Genomic DNA, 27,448 nt, shown 5'->3' with positions numbered 1-27,448 from the left:
GCTGAAAAGAAAAGAACATTTTGGCTGTCGAGTCTTCTTCACACCTGAAGAAGGCTTCACAGCATGAAACGTTGGGTCTCTTCTTTTCATCATGGAATAAACTTTACTTGTTCTTTTACATAAAACTGTACTTTCTACACCAGCGTCCACATTCGTCATTCTGGAGCATTGGAAATTTCAGTCCAGAGGGAAGACTGCCATCTACTGGTGAGAACACAAAAGCAGTGGTGCTCAAGCTTTGACGCTCATCCAGACTACCGATTTAATCTATCCTACAGAAACCCTTTAAATTTTGTTCAATTATATTCACACTTTACTTGTTGAGGGGGAAATCAAACATCTGTGCAGCAAATTTTAAGCATTTAGATTCCATATTAAAAGACAGGCAGTACAGTGTGAATACTTCATCTAACGCAAAATGTGTTTCTTGACAATATTAGTTGAGATACTTTCTATATTACAGCATGTAAAACTGGAGAGCAACAGTGAAGTTTTAGACTTCGACTATTTTGTTTAGAACCCATCACCACATTTAGTCAGATAACATCAATCGTCTAAGAATCTGATGCATATGATATGGACTTACCACGGTTTCACTTTAATTGGTTAACCCCATTCAACCCAAAGTGAGTGGAAATTTGAATAAGTTTATATAATTGGTGGTCATAGAACAGTTGGCGTCAAACAAATGTTTAGACCGTTTCACTATTAAAATGTTTGGAAATTTCATGCTTAAGATGAGTGCATGCAAACAATGACCAAGACCCTCAAAAATGATGTTTAAAATATTTGGATGAAGCTAGGGAATGTAATTGAAACTTTTAGGCTGAAGCTTTAAAATACATGATCAGTTTGTGAACCTGATATGGGATTTAAAGCACAAAGTCGCACAATTGCAACTTTTGCACAAGTTTCATGCAAATATCGATGCCTAATTATGCAAGAACAGTGCACAATAATTGCTTACAAGTATATACAGCACTTTCTATTGTTGTATCTCTATTCAGATCAAAATCCTGTCAACAAATTTGATTTTTGGCCACATGCTCAAACCTGAAATTTCCATTTTTAACTAGTTTTTCCCATGTGTACTAGGTCTAGTGTGAAATTACAACACACTGTTTTTGTGTTCTCAAAATTGACGAAGTATTTATCAAGTTTGGAAAACATCTATATCAAGAACATCCTTAAGCTTACAAACTGATATACAGTATCATTTATTTGGCTTTGTGCATTGAATCAATGTTCAAAATCATTTCTGCAGTAAAAACATGTTTTAAGACATATAGCAAGTCCTTCAGATGAAGTTCTTTCCAAGTGTAATATGTTTGAAAAAATGTTTAAACTTAATTCCATCAACAGAAATGTTTTTTTAGAAAAAAACATTGGTAATGTCTCAAAATTAATATTTTAAAAGAGGGTTACTTTAGGTATTGCACTATCAATTATTAGAAAAAATTAAGTGTGCTATTACTAATAAACAATGCAGGACTAACATTTGAAATTAGTGCCTTCTTTACAAGCTTCAATTTATCAGATGGAATAAGCATTCTAGCAAAGCAAGGGCATGGAAAGGTACACCAAAAGTATATTTGCTCTTTGGACTTTTTATTGTATTGTTTTCTGTCAGTTCCAAAATTCAGCACTTATCACCTGTCATAAAAAAAGACAAGAGTATGTATTGTTCCAAGGCAAATTCCACTTTGTATGCCAGACATAACTCGTTTTTATTACAATGCAACAAATCCTTGAAATGAAAATAGAACAGATTAAAAATGACCGAACTGTATGTCTTTTTATATCAAACCTGTAATGCAAATTAAAATCGGCAAAAATAACTGAAAAATATTATACTTGATACTCACAACACAACCTACAAACTGGACAGTATTAAGCACTCCAGAAGTTTGAAAGTTTATAAAGGAACAAAAAAAATACATGAAGTTCATCAATTAACATGGGGAAATAACACATTGTATCTTTTCAATTCTCTGAAATAATCCTTCACACAGACAGTGCAACTACTGCAGTTTACTAATCCCTTTTATGTGGGAAACCTTTTCACAACAACTTAACTGATATGAAAAGAAAGTGGAAACGCACAGATTAGTCAGAATGCAAACAAAATCATGACTGGGAGTCTGAAGATATCTGTTAATAAAAAGATTAGGTTAAATGTAGTACTACAAAAGCAAGCCATATAGCAAATGTGAACAATGATTTACTCAATTCTTAGAAAAAATACTTTGAATACTTAATTTGTAACAATGTTGTCCTAAGAACATACCAGTAGAAATCGTTTTCTACAAAAAGCCAAGTTACAGAAAATTCTTGGAAAAATCTAAAGATTCTCTGAAAAAAATCGAATACTCAGTTTGATCAATCAGGACTAACAACCAGAAAATAATTAAACATTTTGAACATGCTAAATCTTGCCTTGTAAGAATGGCTGGTGATAAAGCTGTTGAAGACACTCCAAAGAATTTTATTTGAAAATATGGATTTCACTGGCTGTACAGTATGCCGTGGGAAGAATTATCATCAAGGTCTGATTCTAAATAATTTAGGAAGACATTTCTTTTCAACAAGATTCATGAGTTAAAACAGGAGGCTTTATGCAAAACTCATGTTTATGGAAACTGCTGTCCTGCTGTGATAAACATCGAATTGTAAAGAAAATTGTCTAGAAATGTTAATAGGATTGACAATGACATTGCCAGTAAACAGAAATAGACTACAGAGCCATCCTAGAATTGGTAACAAAGTTCATTCTTTATAAACAGTCATGAACTTTTAACCCAGCCAATCTTTGTAATGATTAACTATATTAGTAGAAAACCTTGTCAAAAATGTACTAGAGCTCAATAGGACTAATCAAAACATTGGAGGGGTGCAATTAATAACAAAAATAATGTAACCTTTAACCAAGGGAAATTAAATTGAGTTGTAAAAACAGGGACAGTGAAAATGGCTTACCTCCTCCTTATACGGTATATTAAGATTTGTAATGCAGGAGGGCAAAGGGACATTTTAAAGTAACATCTTTAATAAAACCTTGCCAAAATACACATAAAATACCAAAAAGCACAAATTTTGTTAACTAAATATTAAAACACACTTTTCACATGTATGTCTTGAAAATGAATATTGTTTTGCTGTTCATCATTAATATTAAAAAAGAAAAACACCTCCCAAAAACAGGAAGGCAGGTCTTTATAAAATAAATGCAGAAAGCCAAGCTTGCTATATGTGCAACAGCAAAAAAATGATCACACATTTCACAATTTCATTTATGTGCAAAAGCATCAAAGTGCTTTAATACAAATTACAAACTATTAACACAGTAACTGAACAATTAAATCCACAAATTCAGATTTTGAACAACACAAAGGGGAACAAAAATACACTACACTTACAACACAAGACAGTTAGATATACTAATTAGAAAATCTCATAAATAATTCATGAATTATAGTGCAATAGATTTATGCATAAATAACTAATTACCAAGAAATTAACAATTTTTTTCTAAAAGAAAAAAAAATCAAGGCTGCCACATATCTAGGTCTGTGACAATGAAATACTCCAATTAAAAAAAACGAAGTGAAAGGTTTTTGTAAACAACTAAAATCAGTTTTACTAAAAGGTATTATACAATATAAAACTGTCAATAGCTACCAGAAAATGGTTAAACTTTGAGTAAAAGTTCTAAAAACAGAGGCACTGTATTGTTATACGAAAATGTTTTAAGAAACATTCAAATAAGATGAAAATTGGAACACCATTTCATTAGAACTTGGTCTTTTCAGACAGTTTTAAGAATATACCTCTGTTAAATGTGTAAAAAACAAACTGGTGTCCTTTTAACTGAACATTAACATGTAAACAAATTTACAAAACACTCACGATACTGGGACTAATTCATATCCATGAGTAAGCAAGTCTGAATAGTACATTTGTTTTTCACTGCAGTCCATCAGAGAGGTTTCTAGCATAGATCTACATTTTAGGTTGCTTTAGAAAATGATTTTGTTTCCAAAATAGCATTACAAACATCTTCTAAGTTTCATAATGTAATGCAATCTCAAGTCCAAGCTATCAAACCCATCACTTTATATACAGACCTACTTTTTTTAAATGTGAATTTTACACTTGGTAACCCGTGTGATCTTTTACAAGAAGGATTAATAGCTGTATATTTCAATTTTTACAATAAATACCCAAATTTCTACCAAAATGAAACAACTCAGACTTTTTATACAAAACAGTTTCGTACAGCTTCAAATGCTGACTGCTTGTGGCATGAAACAATGAAACCCTGAACTGTAAATTTGGTATTAGCAGTACGATAATGTAACGGAGCATTATGATATTTGGACAGCTCTTGAAATCATATACATTTAACAAAAAAAGTCACAGCAGCAAAGTTAGTTTTTAAGTGAGGTTTTCAGTAGTAGAAGTGCGAAACAAACCTTCATAAATACAAATTTATATTAAAATATAACCAGCACACATTCACTAAAACTTACCATTCTCAAGCTTATTCTGTGCACATTTTGAACATGCTCTATGTTGCATTCCAACTTACCCATTATACTTTGCAGAGTTGCTTTATATATATAAAAAATTCACTGTTTCATAATAGACTTCAAATACAAACTATCAAAATTATTCTACAATGTGCTCAAAGTTAAGCTAATAATGTTGAAATTTATAATGAACTTCTGATGTACTAAAACACCAGGAAGTGCTTAAAATATCCAACGTTTTTGTCACTTCAACCTTGAACTTTTTTGCATTGTCACACTGATACTGTAATATATATATATAGGACTCGTGAAATGCCAGTATGGAAATAGTGTTTTTCTTGACAGCTTGTGATACCTTTGTACCGTTCCATAATCTGTCATATTCAAGGACTTGAGGAAAATAATTACTAATATCTACCTAGTTTTAGTACTTTTAAGTCACTTAATCAGTCTAGGTTTGAAATCCCATATGAAAGCTGCACATAACAATCATTAATGCTCTTAGAAGCTTAAGTTAAATTAAACCTGAATATTTGATAAGATTTTAAATTCTTATATAACTGAAACCAACAGTGTGTCAATATATCTATGTGTATATATATGCATGTACATATACACACAAATATATATGCACATGTATATCCACAGTGAAAACCCTGAATAAGCTATTTTAAAGGCATGTGTTGTGTTTTGAAGTGTTTTCTTAAAAATCCTGTCTAGAGTTGAATGTCCAAGTCAGACTCGAAGTTCAGTCTAAAAACTTTTGGAGCTGCTTGTCCCTGAATCAGTCACTTTAAAAATCCCAGCATCCGATAACCTGGGTTTCTTTTTCGGTGGAGTCTTCAGTGTTCCAGACCGTTCTTTCACTTTGTACTCTAAAGTGCTGTGAGGTACTCCGTAAATTCCTTGTGCTTTAGAAACACTCATTTTACCGCTCATCACCATCGTAATAGCTTCTTCCAAGATTTCATGATCGTACTGGCGGTAACGGCCACGCTTCTTCCTGGGCTGCTTATCTCTTCGATCCAGATCATCTGCATTTTCCTCAACTGAACCGTTCTTCAAATTAAGACACAACGGAGAAAGATCTGCTTGCATGATGCAAGATTCAATACCAGAGTGAGCTAGAGGTACAGAACAATCCATTTTGTTCTGTTTAGGGAGTATAGTTTTGAGTTTCTGAAGTGCTGAACCTTCTGGAATTGATGTAGCTTTAGACACTTGATACATTACATCCACAAGACCAGAGATTTCAGGTTGGGATTTGGGTGCAGAAGTGACCCGTACCTGAGGGATTCTTAACCGTACAGCAGGACTGGTTGAATTTTCATAATAAAGACTTTCATTTTTTTCTTTCAGCTGAGTGACCATCCTCTGTAGAGTTAACTGGTGGAGGTAAGTAGAAGCCGTTGGAAACTTTAGCTCTGAGTTTTCAATTATGTTGAATTTACCCTGTTCTGTGCGTTCAGCTTGAGCTCGAGCCCAATTAGCCACCTTCTGTAGAACAAGATGAGTCTCTCTGCTTTTTGAAATATAGTCGTCCCCAATGTCTTGGCTGAAGGCTTTCAGTGTCGACAGCTTTCCTTCGTATAAGGCTTCTAACTGAAGGAGTAGATTTTTTTGAGGTATGCCGTAAAGTATGGCTGCTTTGTGAATGTCCAGTGCTCCTGACTGAATGTCTTTCAAGGCTTTTGAAAGCAAGCCTTCTGAAAACTCTGTGCTTCTTTCCACATAGTCATCTTTCTGCAGTCTCCTAGGATGGATGGAATGAAACGATGGTAAGCTGACGCATGACAGACTGGCACACAGCTATGGAAGGGAAGGGTCCACTCCTTTATTACAGTCCTTGCTTAGGTAACATCACTGCTTCTCTCATTGTATAAAGTGTCTCTGAGTTGTGGAATAGCTGTATATAGTTTCAAACGTTAGAGGAGTCCTACAAGGACAGTCTGTCAATCATGCGGTAACAACTTCTAGGGAAGCACCTCCAATATCTTTGCAGAATTGGTATCGGCACGACTGCTATACTTTCAAGTAGGCAAACATATTGGAATAAAAGCTGTATGGTACTGCTGAAAACTATGTTGTACTGCTTGTTAGAATGGTGACGTTACCGCTGAACAAGTAATAAAAGAGTCAACCCATTTGCAAAGTGTATTAACAAAAACAAAATTGCTCAGATATCAAGTAAAGGTAAAACCTGGTTTTGCATGTGGAAAAATATAGCTAAACATTTGACAGATGTCTACGTATATCCTTACAAATGTTTAAATTTGTTCAAAGATCATAAATTCAATGTATTTAAAATAATATGGTCCACTTCAGAAGATGTTATGAAGTTATATATTGATGTTTATTCATGTTAAGAAAATAAGGAAAATCTACTTATTTCAGCACAATATACAATCTAATACTTTATAACTTGTTGACATACCAAGATCTTAACCAGGCAGTAAAAGTGACAGTTCAGCACTCCCAGTTCAGAAAGACTGCAATTTCCACTGTCTGTGTTCATATAAACAAAAATAGAAATGCTCAAAACGTTCTTTTAAAATTGAGTAGTATCCAGAGTGCCTAATACTGCCCTTGAAAATAATTCTAAAATTAAACTGTCAATTAAACAGTTAAACAGCTTTAAATGAAGCATAAAAAATGTGAAAAGGCAGATCTTCATTTAATGGTACTTACCCTGAAGCTTTGTGATTAGTGGATACATTTCTTGATGATGTAGAACTGGCACTATTTTTTTTCGAGAGATCAAGCACGCCATCTGCTATGAAAGTTAAAAATTAAAGATTAAGTGAATAATATTACATTGAGGGATAGTGCTTATACAGGGCAAAGCATATTTTTGGAAACAAAAATACTTGCTGCAGAGTACTGATTGTTTCACAGTATAGTCTGTTACACTAATAGATTACATTTTTACATATGTTTTGTACATTTTAATAAGATAATCTTTCAGAATTGAATAAGCAAACATCAAAGAGATTTAATGCAATAGTCAGAACAACAATAATTACTTGGCATATTGTACAAAGAGATGTTATCATTGTGCAATTTTATCTAAAGGTGAATATAAAAATCTGCAAAGAATTCTGAACAAAATAAAACTTGCAAATGCATACCACATCGGCAGGATATTTTCCCCACAAAGTATTCTCAGTGTTAGGAGAACTTACCTTGTTCAACATTCAGATGGTTTCTGTTCACAGTGAGGTCTAATGGTCCATCTTGATCTTGGAATTGTTGGAGACTGCTACAGACTGAATCCACATCCATGGATGTTCCATTTTTTGCTTCCTGTATCCGACGACTTTTCGAAGCATACTCAATTGCAAACCGGCGGATCATCTTTTTCATTAATTCCTGAGCAACTAAGGGAATGTTTGGATCACAGTTCTGAGGAAGGTCTATCAATAAAAGGAAGGTATATTAGTCAGAAACAAACAAAAAAATACCCAACATGCAATGAACAGCTTAAATTAAAACTTAAATTTATACAGCAATTATTCAGGCACTTATTTTTCTGTTGGAATCTTTGGCACTGAATGTGACCACTACAAAAAAAAAGATATGTAATTTAGTGTACATTCAGGAAAAGATCAAACATTAAAGAATGGGAGTATGACTATCAAGTTTTGATTCTTCTTAAATCCAGGACAGGATTCCAATCCAGGAATTGAAGCACATAGGAAAACAAACATTACAATGAAAAAGCTGTTATTCAGACAGTGTGATTAACATTTCTCTTTACTAGTTAATCAAGAAACATAAATTGAATCACACTTCAAATTCTAAACTAGAATTTATGGGTAATGATACCACTGTAAAGAGCAGCTTCCTCCAGCTGAGTTAGTCATACCCTTCATCTTGGGAATTGACTCCTGTAATAATCTGTCAAGTTTATGCTACCTTGCGAACACAGATAAAGATGCTTCATAAAGAAACTGCAATCTTAGATAACATTTACAGCAACTTAATGAAATTTAAAGAAAAGGTAAAGGAATGGAAAGGATACATTATACGTTTTGATTCTGCTGGTACATGCTTCATGTTTATATTCTTTCCAAACAAAGATACTGCATTATACATCTTTTTAATAAAAGTGTTCTACAATGACTACAGAGGCTGTTAAAAGATTTTCTCAGGATTTATTGCACAGCAGTGTACAGCTGCACCAGTATAATTCAACAAATGCTTTTACTTACTGATCATATTTTACTATTAGTAAGCAACCAATTGCATTTTATATATACTGTAGTTTGAATATATATAATTTATTTTAATTTAACATATTAAGCACATGATTTTTATATGACCATTCTGTTCCATAGAAAATGCCATCTATGATTAGTACAGAAAAGAGCGTATGAAAAGTGTGCAAAAAAGGTTTAATAAAAGACCCCTTTTCTATTACAACTGAGTTTTACATAAACATCTGAAATGAAGTAACTGGAAAGGCAGGATATCAATCAAAACATTTGATTACACTTCAAGGTATCAATAACAGTTTTTCTTGACTCATGTTTAAGAAAAAATTCAGAACGGACTTTTGAAAGGAATATAGTAATATATACTGATGTCAAGCCTAGTGGATATAAAAATTCTAAAATGTTTTAGTGATGGTTTTCATCCTTGTGCCTTCATTCTAAGAAGTTCTTACATTAAAATGATTAAAAAGTACAAAAACATTACAACTGGTCTTACACCTGGGGCAACATTAAGAATAAAGTTAAAGAACATAAATGTCATAAGACACCACTCAAAGTTTTTACCTTTCTTTCGAAAGATTGCATGAAGAAACTTGTCTGCTTGGCATTCAATTTTCTCAGTGTTAGACTGGCCCTGAGATGGAGATTCTTCTGTAGGAGTTGACTGTGATGAACTGACAGTGGGAATATGGTCCTGTATAAGTTTTAAAAAACAAAACAGAAATAAAATACTGATTAAGACACATAAATGAACCGAAAAACTGCAAAAATAATCTACTATAAAAGTAGCAGCCGGAATTTGAATCAAAATACTCCAACAGAAATATATTTTTATTTTCCACCTTTTATATGCTAGTATGTGATCATGGACTTTGTTAAAATAAAACAATTAAACATGCACTAAAATGAAGTTATATGTATCCTTTGAGAGTTCAAGAAGGTAGCTGCATCAGCATGTGTAGGCTGCAAAGGAACAAGTCAAGGATTATTCCATGCTGAAAAGAGAAGAAAACATTTTGGCTGTGGAATCTTCTTTGGGTGTGAAGAACACATCCGAAGAAGGCTTCACAGCCTAAATGTTTTTCTTCTCTTTTCAGCATAGAATAAACCTTGACTTGTTCCTTTGTATCCTTTCATGCTCAGTATATTACTTAAAACAGCAACAAAATCCAAACAATTATTGATATTTTTTGGTTTAAATATCTTATTTAAAAAAGTGTCATAGCCCAATTACACTGCTCAATATGCATCATCACCAAGGCTTGTACTGCAAAAGTCATGGACTAAGTGTATGTGGTCTCTGTTGCAGCTGCATGTTCTGCACCAGGTTACAGATGTCTTGTGGGATTCTGTCCCATTCTTTTAGAGGAGCATGGACAAACTAATGAACAGGCATACGTTTCCCGGCCCTAGATACCACACATCATCCCAAACAGATCTAAAAAATGTTTAAATATCAGTGATGGTGCTTAATACATCTACATCATGAATGTCATATCAATATATTTTTTTTCTTCACCAAGCTTGATATTGAACAAGTCAAATCGTCTCATCACCTTTCCCCAATTAAATCTTCAGTAATAAAATGACTTTTTATGACACAATCACTTGTGAGTGTCACTGTTTGTCATAAATAATCATTAAATGATGGAAAAAACATCTGTATGTAGTAAAACCTCAGTATTTGAGAGGGTTAGTCTCCAAGAAAGGTGACTTTGTAAATGCAAGACTAAATACCTTATAGAGAAAACAGGATATTGATATGGCTTTTCTGTAATAAAACCAGCATTATAATATTATACCAGTAATATTTGTTAAAATGTACCTATTTCAGAAATAGTTTCAATATTTTAAAGAAAATGCTGTAAACAAAGTTTTTGCTTTGTTTTTCTCCCTATATTTCAAGTGTAAACAAATGTTATACCATGGCTTACTCAGTATTAAGAGTTATTTTTTCATTCTTAGTAGAGTGCATTTTACTTTACATATTGCTTTTACTAATATTATAAAATGAAGCACAACTGTCCAATAACAAAGTTTATTATAGCACAGTAATAACAGATAAGATCATTTAAGCAAGAAACTAAAATAACTGTACTCACTTCCTTAGCAGTCTACCAACTAACTCTCCTGTCCCTGGTTCTTCTATTTTCTTTCTTTCTTTGTTTTTTGCGAGAATTAATGCTGCGATAACTTATGGGACCACAGAAATTTGTTATTAAAGTTTCTTTTATTTCACAACATTACATAGGCATTACTCTCATGACCGGTCTACAAGCAATGCACACCTAACGCTTTCTAGAGAGAAAATGAATAATGCATAAACAAGATGCAGTCCTAGTGAATGGCTGAACTTTGTCCACAAAAAGTGGTCACTAATTTTGCACAAGTAGACAAAATTATGAATGCTGAACTTGCAAATATTGAGGTTTTACTGTATTTCTAGAAACATACATGTAAACAGTGTCTTGTGATGCTCCTGCATGTTAACCCATTTGTATATAAACACACAAGATTTAAAAAAGTGTAACTATTTATAATTTCTCTGGTACTCTTATTACCCAAAGAGAAAGTCACAACTTGTATAAACTTACATTGAGCTTTTCTAATTGTAGATTGCAGAAGGAACAGCTTGCATCCACTGACCAGTCGGTGACCACATCTGGTTCACAGTCTAAATAAAAAAAAAGTTTAAAATATTTTTCAGAACAAAATCATACCTTTGTGAATTAAAACTACTCATAAATCTGAAAGGTTTGACTCAAAACCATATTTTTAAAATAAAATCAGGTGCATTTTGATGGATATATGTAACGTAATGAAAGGCTCACAACATAACTAATCTATACCACCTGGCTTTTTGAAGATGACAAATCACAAAGCAGCTTGTACACCTTAACACTAATACAGCTATAGAAGCAGGACTCTTTTCTTGCCAAATAGAAAGCAGTGGGTATAATTTATGACTAGAAGAAAATTCTGATGGAAAATTAACATATCTGGCCTGAGAAGCACCATATTTGTGATATGGCATCCATAATTTAACATGCTAAGCCTTTTAGTTGTAACCAGGTATTTTGATTTTACTTGATTTAACCCACATCTACAAGCTTATTTCATCATTCAGGCTAATCCTAAAAATAGGTAGAAGCTTGGACATAAATAAACAAACAAGTGCACCTGACAGTAATCTGACTTTCCCATAACACAACAGTGCTATAATCTTATATGTGTACTCAATTTAATACCTGGAATTTTAATTTTACAATATTAAAACAATACTGATGTTTTTGAGTGTTTTTAAGTCAAGAATTATAACAGCTGGTATTTACACTTTGAAAAATGCATAGAATAACTTTCATTTTTCTCTTTGGATCACATATTTGCAAAAGGATGGACTACAGTGCTTAATTTATTATTTAAACCATAAAATAAGAAATACTTTCCAGACTGTTAAAATTTGTTATGTTAAACATACCAATTATAATCTCGATTTAATAATGTGTGGTTTAAATGTGTACACATTCATAGATACATTAAACAAACAACATATGTGTTCATTTACGCCAACAGTGAGGAGTACTGGCTGGGACACCCATAACGAAATTATGGATTCCAATCCTGCAACCTACCCTGCTTCTGTTGCCTTGAGCAAGGTTCTGCTGTGTAATACATACAAATGTAAGTCAGTTTGGATAGGAGTGTGAGCCAAATTAGTTCATAAATCACTCTGCTGGTTAGTATTGTAGTCATGATTTAATATTTGAATTAAAATCCTTACTCCTTTTGAGAAATACTGCTACAGCACATTCTGCCTTTGGCATCTACTATCTATGTGGTACAGCACAACTGTTTTTTCTGTATACTAACTGCTGAAAGAACCAGTACATATTTTAATGTCAATTGATTTAGTGTGTGCAAATACTTTGTTTTGCACAGCTACAAATTGAAGCTTTAAAGCTTTTAATGAAAACTAAATTATTCAAACTGATAGCAAAAAGAAATTTTTGCATCCAATTTCTCTTTTAACATTTGAGCAGGTTTAATCAATGTCAAAATCCATGTAAAAACACAAATTTAAAATACATAGTATCTTGCAACTATTCAACTTACAGGCTTCAATGTGACAGATGTAATTGTTAGATATGTTAAATCATTGGCTCCTTTATTGTGCCAATACAAATCTCTGCTGACACTCTGTATGAACTAATCTCTAATCATTTTGTGCTACAAATAGAATAAATGCATGTTTTGTAATACACAAATATCACATACCATTTCATGATTTTTTTTTGAAAAATACAAATTTAAATAATTTAGTGTTTTGTTAGTTGTTTCTTCAAATTGATTCTAACAAAAATAGAACAGTGGTAGTTGGATGTCTGAGCTCATCACAGAAAAAATATTGTCCATGACTTTTTGGCTCCATCACAGTAGAGACAAACTGAAAAGCTCCTGACAGACTGCAAATAAAGGAAATTATATTTTGGTAAGGAAGTTTTTTTCCCCAAAATGTTAAAACATTTTAAACAAGAATTTTCAGGACAATCTATTTTAATTCTTAAAACAAATAGTGAAATAACTGAATAATGAAGAAATTTATGTGATCTCACAGGAAAAGCTGATGTGAAAAACTAAAGTCTTCATAAAGACATTTATGTAGATGCAATTACAATTTTGTAGCACTGTTACTACTCAAAGGTATCCGCAAATATCAAATTCTGGGTCTTAATTTATACTTGATCCCTATAGTGTAAATTTAGTAATACGCAATATCAAAAGATGTTACAATTAAGCTAAGTAAACACGCTAAGTAAACAAGTGAAAAGCAGTCTTGGGATGTGAACTAATTTTCTAACATTTAGTTTGTAATTTGAGAGGGGTATAAATATTCAATATAATTGTTAAATACATAAGCCATGTTTTTGTTTAATAAAAGATTAGAATTATCCTATTTTCCACTTTTTAAACGTTTTATGTTCCTATATCTGTCAAATTAATTTGTAAACTCCCAATAAAAATATTTTCTATATTTCGAAGTTTGTTCAAAAAACCTAGCAGATGTATGAATGTCATTTTAACTTTAAACTTCAATGATAGTATATCTTTTTTTTTTTTTATTTGACATAATTAGATCACAAGCTTTACAGACTTGTCTTCCATTATACAAAGCAATTTGATGTCAATCATCCGGGAGAAGCTGTTCTTGAAACAACTAATGCAGTCGAAGGTGCTTGATCAAGTAAGAACGTAAAATATCCCCAATTAACCACTAAAAGGAAGCACCTGATTCAACCTATGTTACATTGTTTATGGCAGGTTCAAACAATTACACTTCAATGTACTGAGACTGCCAGAGTCACAATGCAAGGGGAATTCCTACATATAAGCAGGTCTCACAAAAAATCATGATTCTCTTTAATCTCTCTTGTGTTGTAACACTAGCAGCACTAAATTTTAAAATTTGCTAGGATTGTTGCGTCTTAGTGAAACTGAAAAATAGTGTCTTTACACAGAAACAATTTGGGCTGCACTATTACTAAAGTGAAGCCAGTGTGATCATGTTATACAAAGTTCCTGCTGTCTTGTGAAAACAGCTGCAACAGGTCAAAAGAAAACATCTCACCTTATAATGCAACCCTGATAACAGCAAGGATAGAGGACTTCAAAAAAGCTGAGTGCACTGACTAAAATCCCCACGACTGGAAAAGGCAGCACAGCACACAAGATTTTATCAGAAGTGCAAACAACTGAACAACGTAGGACAATTATTGGTTGATTTTTAAATAGGTCATTGCTGTAATAGCAGAGACATTTCATTTTAAATGTTTCACAACATTATTTTACAAAGTAAGCCAACTGTATCTAGAACCTGCTGCTATGAAAATTCCTGCCAGTTAACATCGATTTGACATTTGTACAAGGAAGTCAGCTCTCACCTGTTCATTTTAAGGACACTAACATGACTGGCAGTTTTTTTATTTGGATCAAGTCATGCGATTTCAACTCAAGAAAACCTGGCCCTATCCAGATTCTGATAACCTTAATTCCTGTTAGTTTAAAGCAATATATTTTATTAGTAACTGCACAGATGTAGCAGTATATGTGTATATGCGTTTACCTGTTTCTGGACTAAACGCATATACACATATACTGCTACATCTGTTCTCTTTCTTTTTCTTTTTCTTTTTCTTTTTCCCGTTTACAACCACTTTTGTGCAATATATGCCAGGGACCTGTGCAATACATTTATATTTATATTTATACCTATGGTTACATCTATATTTATATTCATACGTGTGATACGATTTTCTGTGTACTGTTCTGTTCTAGTTTCCTCTTGTGTGTCCGGACTGTGAGTAACTCTTGTATTGTATTGTATGTATTGTACTATTAGTATATAATTCGTTACACTGTGGCTGTGTTGTGTGTGTTAAGCTGCTGTTGCACTGCAATTTCCCTCACGGGATCAATAAAGTATCTATCTATCTATCTATCTACAAATTAACTATAGGTGCAAGATGCCCCAATGAATTTAACCACACATTATATCAAATGAATTTGCAGTTAATTACCTGAAAGCATTGTTCTGGATCTTCTAACTGCTTCTTCAATTCAGGAGTGTTGATGAGCCGGAGCCTATCCCGGCAAGCAAAGGGGGCAAGGCAGGATATACCCTGAATAGAATGCCAGTCCATCCCCGGACAGATGGGTAGAAAGTCACGAACACGCTCACACCTGAGCCAACCTTCCTAGAAGCCAATTAACCTACCAGTAAGTCTCTGGACTGAGGGAGGAAAACAGATAACCCAGAGGAAGCCCACAGGACCACACGAGAACATATAAACTCCATGCAGATAGCTCCCTTATCTGGGACTGAACCAGGGCCTCAGCAAATAACATCTTATGAAATGCACAAAGACTTGGTGCTATTCAATTTTTATTATTCTGTAACTTTATTGATGGTGAAAGTTTGCACCTGTTTAACACTGCTGTTTTAGAAAATTTTCTCTCCAGGCAATAAATTGATAAAATTGCAAATACTGTGAAATGCAAACATTTGTTTTATTGGCTATTGGTAAATGTGCAGAATGAGATAACAAAATCGTGAACTTTGTGAAAGTACCGTATAGTCGCCATGTTGTTCAAGAGTTTGTGAGAATTATGATGCGTGGCAGCCTTTCCTGCTTACTAGTCATTGTAATGACTATTGTAATGTGATGTACAAGAGCATGAGTACAGGTTGTGCAGGAGACATTTCACCTCAGAAATCGTCCAACTTGATTTATGTGCAGAGTTAACAAGCTAGTAGTATTTATCGGCAAAACCTGTCCAAAGTCTATTGGATTAAAAGAGCCGAATTAACAAGCCTGCTTGTTTCCAATATAATAGGGCCCGTTTGAGTCTCCGGAAGTTTTGTTGCTTCATTCTGAATTGCTGCACATACCTGGAAATTTAGTCTATTTTGTGATGCAAGTTGGAGATTTTACTTTCATTGTGGTTTGAAATGCACTCAATGCCGATTCTTTCAAATCCCAAGTATAAAAATAGTGTCACATGACTTAAAAGCTCTCAATTAACAGATAAACCAGTTGACAATGTTTACATTTACACTGAATGTTTTTCTATTAAGTCACATTTCGCAAGGAGTTAATTTTCCTCATTTTCACTTTGGAGATTTTATACAGGATGCTGCAGTTCATGTTACTGCATTTATTTTGTGATTTCAGCATTTCTCTCCAACAAAACCAAACCATTTTGTTGACATTACAGCCTATACATGCTCCTAATGAATATTTTAATTTATTGCCCACATCATTTGTGATAGCACTGAAAAAAGATGCATGTTTGTGTTAATACCCACATACACTGCTGTTTATTACGCTTATGTATGCAAGTTATAAATGACTAATGGAGACTGAGGTACCACAATGGAATGCTAAAATGCTTAAAATTGGCTTTAGAGGATGCTGCATGAAAACGTGTTGCTGGAGGACTGAAATAAAGATGAGAAAATTCTAAAAAAAACCTCCAGGCTTTATGTACTTCTAGTTAACACTTTGGTTCTAAACGTAAGATTTCTCATTTTGCATGTTAACTTCCACCTCCAGCTGCTTTCAAAGTAACATGATAGTATTTCAAACGATACGTTTCTTAGGTGTATGATGTGACTAGCTAAAAAACTGAACCAGTTCTACCGTAAACTCTGTCCAACATGAATTTACCAACATCCCTGTAAATAGACAAACTACTTGGTAACTGATAAAAAACTTACCATCAAATATACTGAGATCCCTAAGCAGCCTTGGTCCATAGATTCCTTCTAAAATACTTTCAAAACCTAAAAAAGGAGAAGGGGAGATCACATATTAAGAAAAGAATCGAAAACTCAGAAAACATACACATTAAAAGATAAGACTGAAATACAGACGGTATACCGGTAGAAATATGTGCCACGATATGGATTTGGCTATATCGTTTATACCGGTAGAGAATAGATTTTGATGTTTACATAGATTGCGCTGCCAACATCGTCGCAAAACAGGGTTTGGAAATTTTTACTATTGACCCACCATAGTTAAAAATTCTGCTGTATTTTAGCTCGAATTATATAATTCTGAAAATGTTCATCTTGCTGATATTTGGAAATCTGATAGGTTCAGAATTATTGATCTTTGGTGGTTCAGACGTCCGGTTTACGACACATCTGAGGTCATTGTGGCCAATAAAAACACGCGGGCGTCTCTTCCTTTTTCCGTGAAAACAAACGCACGTGTTCGGTGTGCCCTTCCGCAAACACAAATACGCGGAGAAATGGAGAAAGGCAGCGTTAGTGAGATGGGAACAAGCGACGAAATTGGTGAAAAGAAGGGTGCTTCATTGGCTGTTTGAAAAAGACAGAACACGAGCAGAAAACGGTTATCTGCAAACTATGTCGGCGACGATTTTAGCCAGAGGCGGTAATACAAGCAGCCTCTTCTATCACCTATAGACGAAACATGTATGTGAGTATGAGGAAAGTACAAGAATGTGCTCCGAATATAGCAGTTCTATTGTCGGTGTTAAAAGAAAAGCCACAACATTGCTGCCTGAGTCATTAACTAGTTGTTGCCCTCATGACAAGAAAAGCCAGCGGTGGAAGGACATTACACACTACTGCAGTTCAATGTGAAATTTCAAAAATACAAAAAGGAACAACAGTAGCCAACCAACAGTTAATCATAAACTAATCCAGGCAATAAAAACGTACTATCCAAGTCTTGTATGCCTGTTAAAGCATGTTATATTGAAATTGAGAACAAATTCTATATCGTGACATATATCATTACTTTCCAAAATTAAACTTATACCTTGATATAAATTTCAGGCCTAAGTACAATAAGATGGCATGTTAGTTCGAAACCTAGTACAGTAATCTAGGGCTTAACGGAGAGGTGTGAGGTTACCACCTGAACTAAACTTTTTCTGGCAGGAATCCCTGCACCAGCTATATAAAAGAATGGATATATTTTTTAATGATATATTTAAGATGATGGTTAATCTGTTTAATGATAAAATGTATGGACATTTTATACTGAAATTGCATTTTCTCTGTAATCTGAGCAGGTTTGGTGCCTTTGAAGCCCACCTAAGACATCTGTACTAACCTATCCAATATATTTCTGTCCTCTCACTTTATGAAAAGTATGGAAATGAGTTATCAGAAAACAATGTTAAAGGATAAGTATTTTTTTGTAATACAGTTGTACTAGTCATCTTAGGCCTCCCAAATGTCACACTGCTGAAAGAAAATGGGCATTTTTTTAAATCATCATAATAGAAATTTCATTTTTCCAGCTCACATATATAAAATCTCTTAATATTAAAAAGATTAGAATTCACCAGAAGGTACATAAAATAAATGTAATTGAAGAAGTAGGCAGGTATGTCAGCATGTGTAGGCTGCAAGGCTGCACCTGAAGACTCCATAGCCGAAACATTGTGTCTCTATTTCCTTTCAGCATCCTTTACCGTTCCTAAAATAAATGTGAAACGTGTTTGTCTATGGCTAATCAAAGGATGAAGTTTCAAAGTAACTTTCAAGATGACCAATTGGGTGCAATCTCAAACTTGTACTCATTTCTCAAAAATAAAATCCATGATTGTTTTACCCAAGTCATTTTTTAAAATTCAGATCAATCTACTAGATATCTCAAGATAATCAGCAAAACCAAATATGATTTATTAGATGTCTGAAGATGAGCTGGTGATTTTAAATGATGCATGGGATTGATGGGTACATTTACCCTAATTGTTTAACCACTATGCAATCACAATAAATACATTTAAATTGACTACTCAAGCTAGACTGACATCATACATAATTAAAAAGTTAACAGGAGTAAGGATTAAGAAACAGAGCATGATTTGGTGGATACTTGTTTCAAAGCATCTTTACATTTTCAATTGTAAAATAAAACCTATTCTATAAGAGTCATTTTTAATAAGAAAAAAACATTTATCTTTTTTGACATCACATTTAGAGGACATTTCTTAATATACATTTAACAGAGAAAAATGTGTGGTTTTCAAATACAGTGCCTTACAAACGTATTCAGACCTTTGACCAATTCTCTCATTTTACTGTAATATTTGTATTTCAAACCACTGAAACTCCAAATTAATGTTAGAAAATATTAAGAAAAATTAAAATCTGCTATTTGCATAATTACTCAATCCCCACATTTTAATATTTTGTACAGCCACCTTTTGCAGCAATAACAGCTTTAAGTCTTTTGGGGTAAGTATGTACCAGCTTTGCACACTGTTCAGGAGTGATTTTGGCCCATTCTTCCAGGAAGATTTGCTCCAGGTTGTTCATGTTAGTAGGATGATGCTTGTGCACTGTATTTTCAAATAGTGCCACAGATTCTCAATTGGATTGAGATCAGGGCTTTGACTGGGCCATTGTAGGACATTCACCTTTTTGTTCTTGAGCCTGGCCTGCTGAAAGATTAACTTTCTCCCAAGCTTCAGTTTTTTTAGCAGACTGAAACAGGTTCTCTTACAGTACTTCCCTGTATTTTGCACCATCCATTCTTCCTTCTATTTCAACAAGATGCCCAGTCCCTGCTGATGAAAAGCAGCCCCACAGCATGATGCTACCACCACCATACTTCACTGTAGGTATGGTGTTTTTTTAGGTGTGGGGCAGACATATAACATATGTGTACCACACATATAACTTTGAATTTTGGCTAAAAAGCTCTATCTCGGTTTCATCTGACCACAAAATCTTTTCCCCACATCGCAACTGGGTCACTATCATGCTTTTTGGCAAACTCCACACATGCTTTCACATGGTTCTTTTTGAGTAATGGCTTCTTCTGTGTCACCCTCCCACATAGGCCAGTGTTATGCAGAGCTCCTGATATGGTTGCCTGGCGTACCTTTAATCCGCTCCGCTCAGCTACTGAACTCTGTAGCTCCTTCAAAGTGACTGTTGGCTTCTCTCACAAGTCTCCTTGTTCGCACAGAGAGTTTTAAGGGACGACCTTTTCTAGGCAGTGTCTGGGTGGTTTGATATAGCTTCTACTTCCTGATAATTGAACTGACAGTGCCCACTGGGACATCCAAACACTTGGATACCGTTTTGCACCCTTTTCCTAATTTATGCATTTGTCTTTATATCTTCTTTGAAATGCTCTTTAGGCTTAATTTATCCAGAAAATGTGGCAGTTATTTTAATGATTCACAGGTAGAGATCAATTGTAGGGCAATTATGTCCTCATTAGGGCAATATATGCAAACAGCATATTTCAGTTTTTTATTTTTCTTAATATTTTCGAACATAAAATAGTCACATTAAAAATAAAATTGAGTTTCAGTGCTTAGAAATAAAAAAAATCACAGAGAACTAAATTTCAATGTAGAATTTGTAATTCAGTAAAATGAGAGAATTGGTCAAGGGTATGGGTACTATTTTCCCATTGGAAATATATTAAAAAAAACTATTAGTCCATTAAATGCTTAGTCTGTTATATTCCTATACTCCTGTCAGACTTTGTATGAGGAGCTGATGCAGAAGGGATAGGTTATTAGACTGACAAGGCACAATGCGCAAGACACCCCCTCTGCTCATGCATGAGATCAGAATGAAAAATCGGCAAGGTGATTGGGTAAAGAAGAGGAGAGGTATAGAATTCAAAACTTTTCCAAACTAAAGAAAATCTGAATGAAAATATTCAGAACCAAAACATGGTTGGAATAAACTTATAAACCGAACAATCTTTAAGAGGAAATTTTGTGGTTGTCCCTTTACGTCTTAAAATGGACATTAGCAAGCAAGTTAAAGGAACTTTAAGTTTAAACCATTATGTACAGATCATGTTGCATCTTAAAACAGGAGAAATACATTTAGCAGATTCTGAAATCTTTATGCCCTGGGGGGCTGCACTTTGGATAATCTCTAAAGCTAGTATTACAATTCCACCACACAAAACTGACCTGCATAAAGTACCACACTCCCTCAATAAAAGCCTTTAATGTAATAAAACCTCACTTTTGTCTCTCTCACTCTCTGGTCTATACATCAAGTAATTTTAAAAACTTTCAGTACAATTAGCACTGTCAGCACATATGAATTTCTGAACCACAGCAACCATAACAAATAGTATCCATTAGAATGAGGATACACACTGTGTAAATATGACCTCTGAAGTTTTTGAAATCAGCTGTTTTAATGTTGTGACAAGAATGATATTAACTTGACTGTTGCTACAGAAGTGAATAGAAAAAAGGCACAAATGCAAATATGTTTTTAGGGTGATGATTAAACATGCATGTTGTTCTTGGATCTAGGAACCATGGAAGAAATGATTCATTTAGATAGCTTCAGCTCTGTAAACAGCATTGGAGACATGAGATCAGATTAAATTTCTTGTATTAATACAAGCACAAATAATGCTTAAATTACCCAATGTAGGCTTTAAAAAGTACTGCATTTTAGTGTTTGATCAATGTGCCACGCGTTATCCAAAATTTTACACACAAAATAAAAGTAAAACATGTTGAAACTACACCAAGCACACAGTACCTTACACTATAATTGCTTGAGGGGATGAAGAACACCTGATCATCCATACTGTTGGATGTGCATTCACTGTCTAAACATTTAAAAATGTGAATACTTCAGTTAACATGTATTTTTATACCACAGTCACACTTCATTTTAAGCAAAAACAGAACATCAACAGAGTAGCCTCTTGATTTTCTTTGCAGTACTATTGTGATAGTAATATTATTCACATTACCCATCTCTTAAAAGATGACTATTAGTAATGGTATTGTAACTCTGAAAGAAAAATACATGGTTAACTAACTTCAACATCACGAAATATTAACTGAATTGTTGGTTCTAGACGCTGCTGCAGGAGTTCAACTATGAAATTACCAACAGGATGAAACCGAGATCAAAAAACATTTTAGAAGATAAATATTACTTTGTTTGTAATTCATATACAGTATTACTAAAAGCAAATAGTGCTCTAAATTTTCTGGAGCAAAACCATATTTAACATTAATTAGTCTGTGCCACCAAAAGCAAATTTTCAAAACAAGTCTTTAAATAGTTATGTTTAGAAGGAGTGAAGGCAGGAAGGTCTGGCACAAGAGAAAGCTGTGCTAGGTAGAGTGATAAGAAAGGCCAGTCTGTATTTTCACTCCTTGGAAAGGTTTGTCAAAAATATTCCCACAATCAGCTATTTGAAGAATGCTAAAATTGGGCCTACAGAATTCTTAATTACAAACTTGTATTATTTGGTAATTGCTTCTGTTTAAAATGTATGGTTATTTATCATGTTAAAATTATATTCTTACTTAGAACTTTACAAGGTGCCTGTGCATATTAAAGTTTCTTTATGTCAGATGAAGGGAAATCCGTGGAAATGAATATAGTAACTCACAAGGGTAGAGTGCAGTTATTTAAATGCAAAGATTTTTATTAAACATCTCGAATATGAGGATTTTCTTTATACATCGTAATTACATGGTTTCCTGCAGGAAAAAGCTAAGACCAGGTGGTAACCTCCCACCCGCCATCTAGCTGTCTAACAGCAAGATTACTATACAAGGTTGTGAACAAAGATGCCATCTTATTATTATAACTAAACAATATTATCAAACAAGACATTTGACCACCACAACTAATCTGATTATATAGGATTCATCAAAGATCTAGGCTATTTCTGATGCTGCCTGAAGAGCTTTGTGCTTGAAATGTGTTCTTTTGTGTTCTTTCACTATTGAGACCTTGTTTATTTTTTGCTTATCAAGGCACAAATTTTCACTTGAAAATTAATTAGCAAGCGAGGAAGGTGCACAGTATTTGTCTAGGAACTGATGACTGAACTGCAAGGAAACCCTGTGTTTTACCACCATAACTCAGCGGTCCAAAACCTTAATACATGCGATTTTCCATCGAAAATTGTGATCACATACTATTTACATTGATAACATTGATTTTATTCACATGTAAAAACATTAGTTAATTAACGGAATCGTGAACCTGTACAACAATTTCAAAATTTTAGACTCATTACTTCATTTTTTTTAAATCAACCTAGACTTTTTTTTTTAAGACTAAGGTGTACGATAGTGAGATTTGGTCCTAATGTGCAAGACTTGAAAGCTGTTCAATTATGTACCATTGCACCTGCTGGCTGGTAGAAGATCTTGCGTATATTAATATAAAGCAGTGTTTCAGTATGGATTCTAGTGTATATTTTGACAGCGTTCACACATTTGGCCAGGTGATGTTGATTTTGGGTCAGACAGCCCACCTGGCCTGTATAAAACTTTTGGAAACCCTGAATAATATGTAATTCAACAGATGTTCAAATATTTGAAATAGTAAGTGTGACTAGATTTTGAGTTTCTAGTGAAACTTTAAGAATCATTGCTAGAAGTTGTACAATATTGATCTGAACATCAGGATTAATCTGAAATAAAACTATACAAAATGAATTTCTGAATTCAAAGATAATCACTTTGTCTAGCTTTCAGAAATGTAGCTAAATTCCAGAATGTGTTTTAAAAAAACAATACAACAGCAATTATATGGAAGACCAGGAAAAAAAATAATCCATTTGAAGTCTGCTGTCACATGCTCTATCCAGAAATATACTTGGAAAACAGATGATGATAAACAGGGGGCCCTTGAACAGGGGTTTGAACTTGCTGTTATAGGATCAAGCACTACATGTGCTATGGCCAAAGGGTGCTAGAAAGAAAGAGGTACAGAACAGCATGGCACCATTAATTGACCTCAAATGTATACTTTTAAAAAATATGATGATAATAATCATTATGAGTCTGATATGAAACCTACAGCTATACTTACAAAAGACTGCAGATTGCAAAAAGTAACTACAATACTACAATATTTTTAAATACAAATCCACAGTTTCACAATGGTATTGCATAACTCCTTTTCTGAAAAATATGAACATCTGCATAATCATCCAGTTTATGTATGTATGTAAATGTTTATCTAAAAACAGTTTAAGGTATGTTCATCACATAACTTTTTGTTGTTACTATTTAATTCTTAGAGTAACAATTTAAAAGTTGTATCTGTGCCATATGGTATGCAAAAATCATAACCTTTCCCTAAAACTAATTCAAACATTTGATTGTACATGTAATATATGCACTGATATAAATTAAACAGCTTTCAACAGCCCAGCAACTATTTTAAGAAGCTACAGATAGTCGACAAAATTTGGAAAAACATGGGTAAATGAGGTATATCAAGTAAACCAAAAGCAAGAGCTTCCACACAGGTGAAGTGCATGCTAAAATTAAGCAAACAGCAACCCAGCATGCGCAGGAATATAACAATGAACAAGTAATAGGTTTATACCATGCTGAAAATAGAAGAAAGAAAACAACGTTTTGGCTGTGGAGCCTTCTTCAGGTGTGAGAAAGACAGGTCAGTAAGCAAAGGTAATGCCGGCAAACTACTTTTCTTCTAAATTCTCTCTATTCAATGTAGGTTTCATTTCACACCTCTCTACACCTATCCTGACTTCACACCTCATGATTGGCCTCTCTTTCTGTCCCCTGCTCCCGCCTCTCACTCCTCCTCTCTCCCAGCTTTTGTGAGATTCTTCCGGGTTCACGAAGGCTCCACGGCTGAAGCGTTGTGTTTTCTTTCTTCTTTTTCCAGCATGGAATAAACCTATTACTTGTTCCTTTGCAGCTTATGCATGCTGACGCAGCTACCCACCTGGAATATAAAAATGCCAGACAGACCTAGTTTATGGCTAGCATGGCAGAAAGAGTCCTTTGAGACTTTCAAAGAGTGGCGATTGTTGGGATGTGTTTGGCAGGGGCTTAAGTGACCAAGACAGCTCAATGATGATGACTCATAAGCAATTGTGCTTAAGGTGATGTAAGCATAGAAGAAAGAGGGAAAAACATCAGCAAAGGGAAACAGTGAGAAGTGAATAGTGAATAACATACACCAGGATCCTGATATATGTGCATTAATTTGAAGTGCAAGGCAGAACTTCAACCTGTGACTGCACACTTCAACCTATGGTCAAACATCCAGTTTCATCAAGAACTGGCCTGCCAAGAACTCCACAGAATGAGATGCCATAGTTAGATTGTAACAAACAACTCATCACACCTGGCTATGCACTTTCGCAAGTCCAAAAAATAGTGCAAACAGGATCACCAAGCAATCGAGAAATGTGATGTAGTCAGATGAACCATCTTTCACCCTGTTCTCCAAAAAAAAAGTGAAGTGCATGTTGCATGTATGGAACCAACCTAAAGCAACCAACAGCCCTGAGTGCTTGGCTTCTGGAGCATGATTTCCTGACACTTATGGTGCACGTATTCCCTTATAAGGCAAGGTCAATGCTAATCGCTACATAACGGTACTGAGTAATCTTCCCTGCCGCTGGCAAGTGTGAAACATGTTAATAACTAATTCACATCAGCATAGTTACGCATTGTAATTCAGGTGTCTTCAGGGATATGGATTTTGCTTAGTTATGCATTTAAATGATCCTTTCTGGTTTATATGGAGATTTTAAGTTCTCCTGATAAAAATGTTAAGTTTAGTGTGGTTCATAAAAAGTGTTTTTTCACAGATGTAAATTACAGACAATGAAAATAAGTATAAACAATATGATTTCCACCAATTAACTGTTTAAACATAATTATGCTACCAAACTATATTTCAATCTAATGCATGCTGACATCACACTTTGCAAAATACAAAATTTACAAAGGAGCTGAGTTAAGACCACACAGCATATTTGGTGGGCATTTACTTTTAAACGCATAACTTCAGACATCTTTATGAACTCTCATACCCTTTAAAGACCAAAGGCTTTTAGTGAGATACACCTACAGAATTTGACTTTTTCTATAAAATAAACAAATGGAGTTGACTTAACACTTTCAGAAATGAAACTATTCAACCTCTTATTTGTTTTTTAAATGACATTTAGCGTATATAAAAAATTAAAAATTACACATTGAATTTCTCATTGGTGTTCTCAAGGAAAGTGCATATTCCTATGCACAAATCCATATCATCAGTCTACAGACAGTATATCAATGTATTTTCTAGTCTCTTCCAATTCAGGGATGCGGAGAAACCAGAGCCGGTCCCTGCAGGCAACAGCACAAGGCAGGGTACAAAACGGATGGGACGCCAGTCCATTGCAGAAAAGACACAAAAACAGACATGTTCACAGTCACACCAGGGCCAATTCACCCAGAAGCCAATTAACCTACCAGCATGCCTCTTTAGACTGTGGGAGGAAACCAGAGCACCCGGAAGAATCCCACGCAAACATGGGGAGAACCTACCTATTCCATGCAGATAGCACTCCAGGTCTGTAACTGAACCCAGGGCATCCATGCTGTGAGGCCGCAGTGCTAACCACTGTACTACTGTGCTGCCCCCAAAGAAGGTACATACAAGGTATATTCCCAGGCAGAGAGAAATTCCTACTCTGACAGAACTAAACATTTTCCAAATCTCCAAGTCTCAAACGGAGAAGACCCGAAGGGACACACTCAAGTAGTTGATTCCGAAAGTTCACCTTACGAACCTTTTCATCAACACTGAAACGTGAACCAGAAGACAAAAATTGAAACTAAGGCACTTGCTTTAAAAACTGAAAACAATAGGCACTTCCTAATAAAAAGTTTTGTGAAAATCTGGAACAAGCTACCCAGCCATGTTGTAGCAGATAACTTTCAAAGAAATGCCTGGATCCTTACATTGGCTATTAAAACAATTAGCTAGACACCCCAAATGGATTTATCATTTGCAGTCTTCATGTTCCTTAAGACATAACAAAAAAAAAAGGAATTAAAAATTAAATCAATTAGAAACAGAGACATTTGTTACCTGCTATAATCACAAAACAAGAAAATGTCCATAAAAGTACTACATTAAAATGAATTAAATAAAATGTGATATGTGGGCAATATGCATAATGAATTTAGCACACACTTGTATAAAGTTATGTACGCATGTTTAGGCTAATCCAAAAAAACATTCTTCAGAAAAGACAGGACATTTTATTTTCTCTTCTCCCCATGTGGCATTTATACAGCAACAAAATATCTAGACTGGAAAAATCTATTTTCAGCATAAATAGGGTTACAAATGATAGTTAGGTCGTTCAGCCCATCCTG

The 27,448-nt window shown here is 34.2% G+C and overlaps 1 protein-coding gene across 13 annotated transcripts in view; it reads right to left on the bottom strand.

The window, feature by feature from the left end:
* lcorl (ligand dependent nuclear receptor corepressor-like) overlaps positions 1-27,448 on the bottom strand; it is a 53,520-nt gene that overhangs the window by 11,960 nt on the left and 14,112 nt on the right. For 3 of the 13 annotated variants that reach the window (XM_088636612.1, XM_088636576.1, XM_088636621.1), the window contains 6 exons: positions 17,019-17,084; positions 13,019-13,206; positions 11,338-11,417; positions 9,308-9,437; positions 7,712-7,942; positions 7,218-7,302 (listed from right to left, as the gene is read on the bottom strand). In XM_088636612.1, coding sequence (XP_088492738.1) covers positions 7,218-7,302; positions 7,712-7,892 — 266 coding nt within the window. In that variant the 5' untranslated portion in view covers positions 7,893-7,942; positions 9,308-9,437; positions 11,338-11,417; positions 13,019-13,206; positions 17,019-17,084. Of the gene's footprint in view, positions 1-3,284; positions 6,283-7,217; positions 7,303-7,711; positions 7,943-9,307; positions 9,438-11,337; positions 11,418-13,018; positions 13,207-14,369; positions 14,446-15,318; positions 15,496-17,018; positions 17,085-24,817; positions 25,011-27,448 lie in introns of those variants that run through there. The other 10 variants (XM_088636548.1, XM_088636529.1, XM_088636557.1 and 7 more) reach the window with 8 other exon arrangements.

Source organism: Lepisosteus platostomus, chromosome 1 (assembly GCF_059453375.1).
Source record: "Lepisosteus platostomus isolate fLepPlt1 chromosome 1, fLepPlt1.hap1, whole genome shotgun sequence".
Taxonomy (NCBI): domain Eukaryota; kingdom Metazoa; phylum Chordata; class Actinopteri; order Semionotiformes; family Lepisosteidae; genus Lepisosteus; species Lepisosteus platostomus.
Note: the sequence above shows the minus strand (reverse complement) of the source record. Positions and strands in the feature narration are given on the sequence as shown.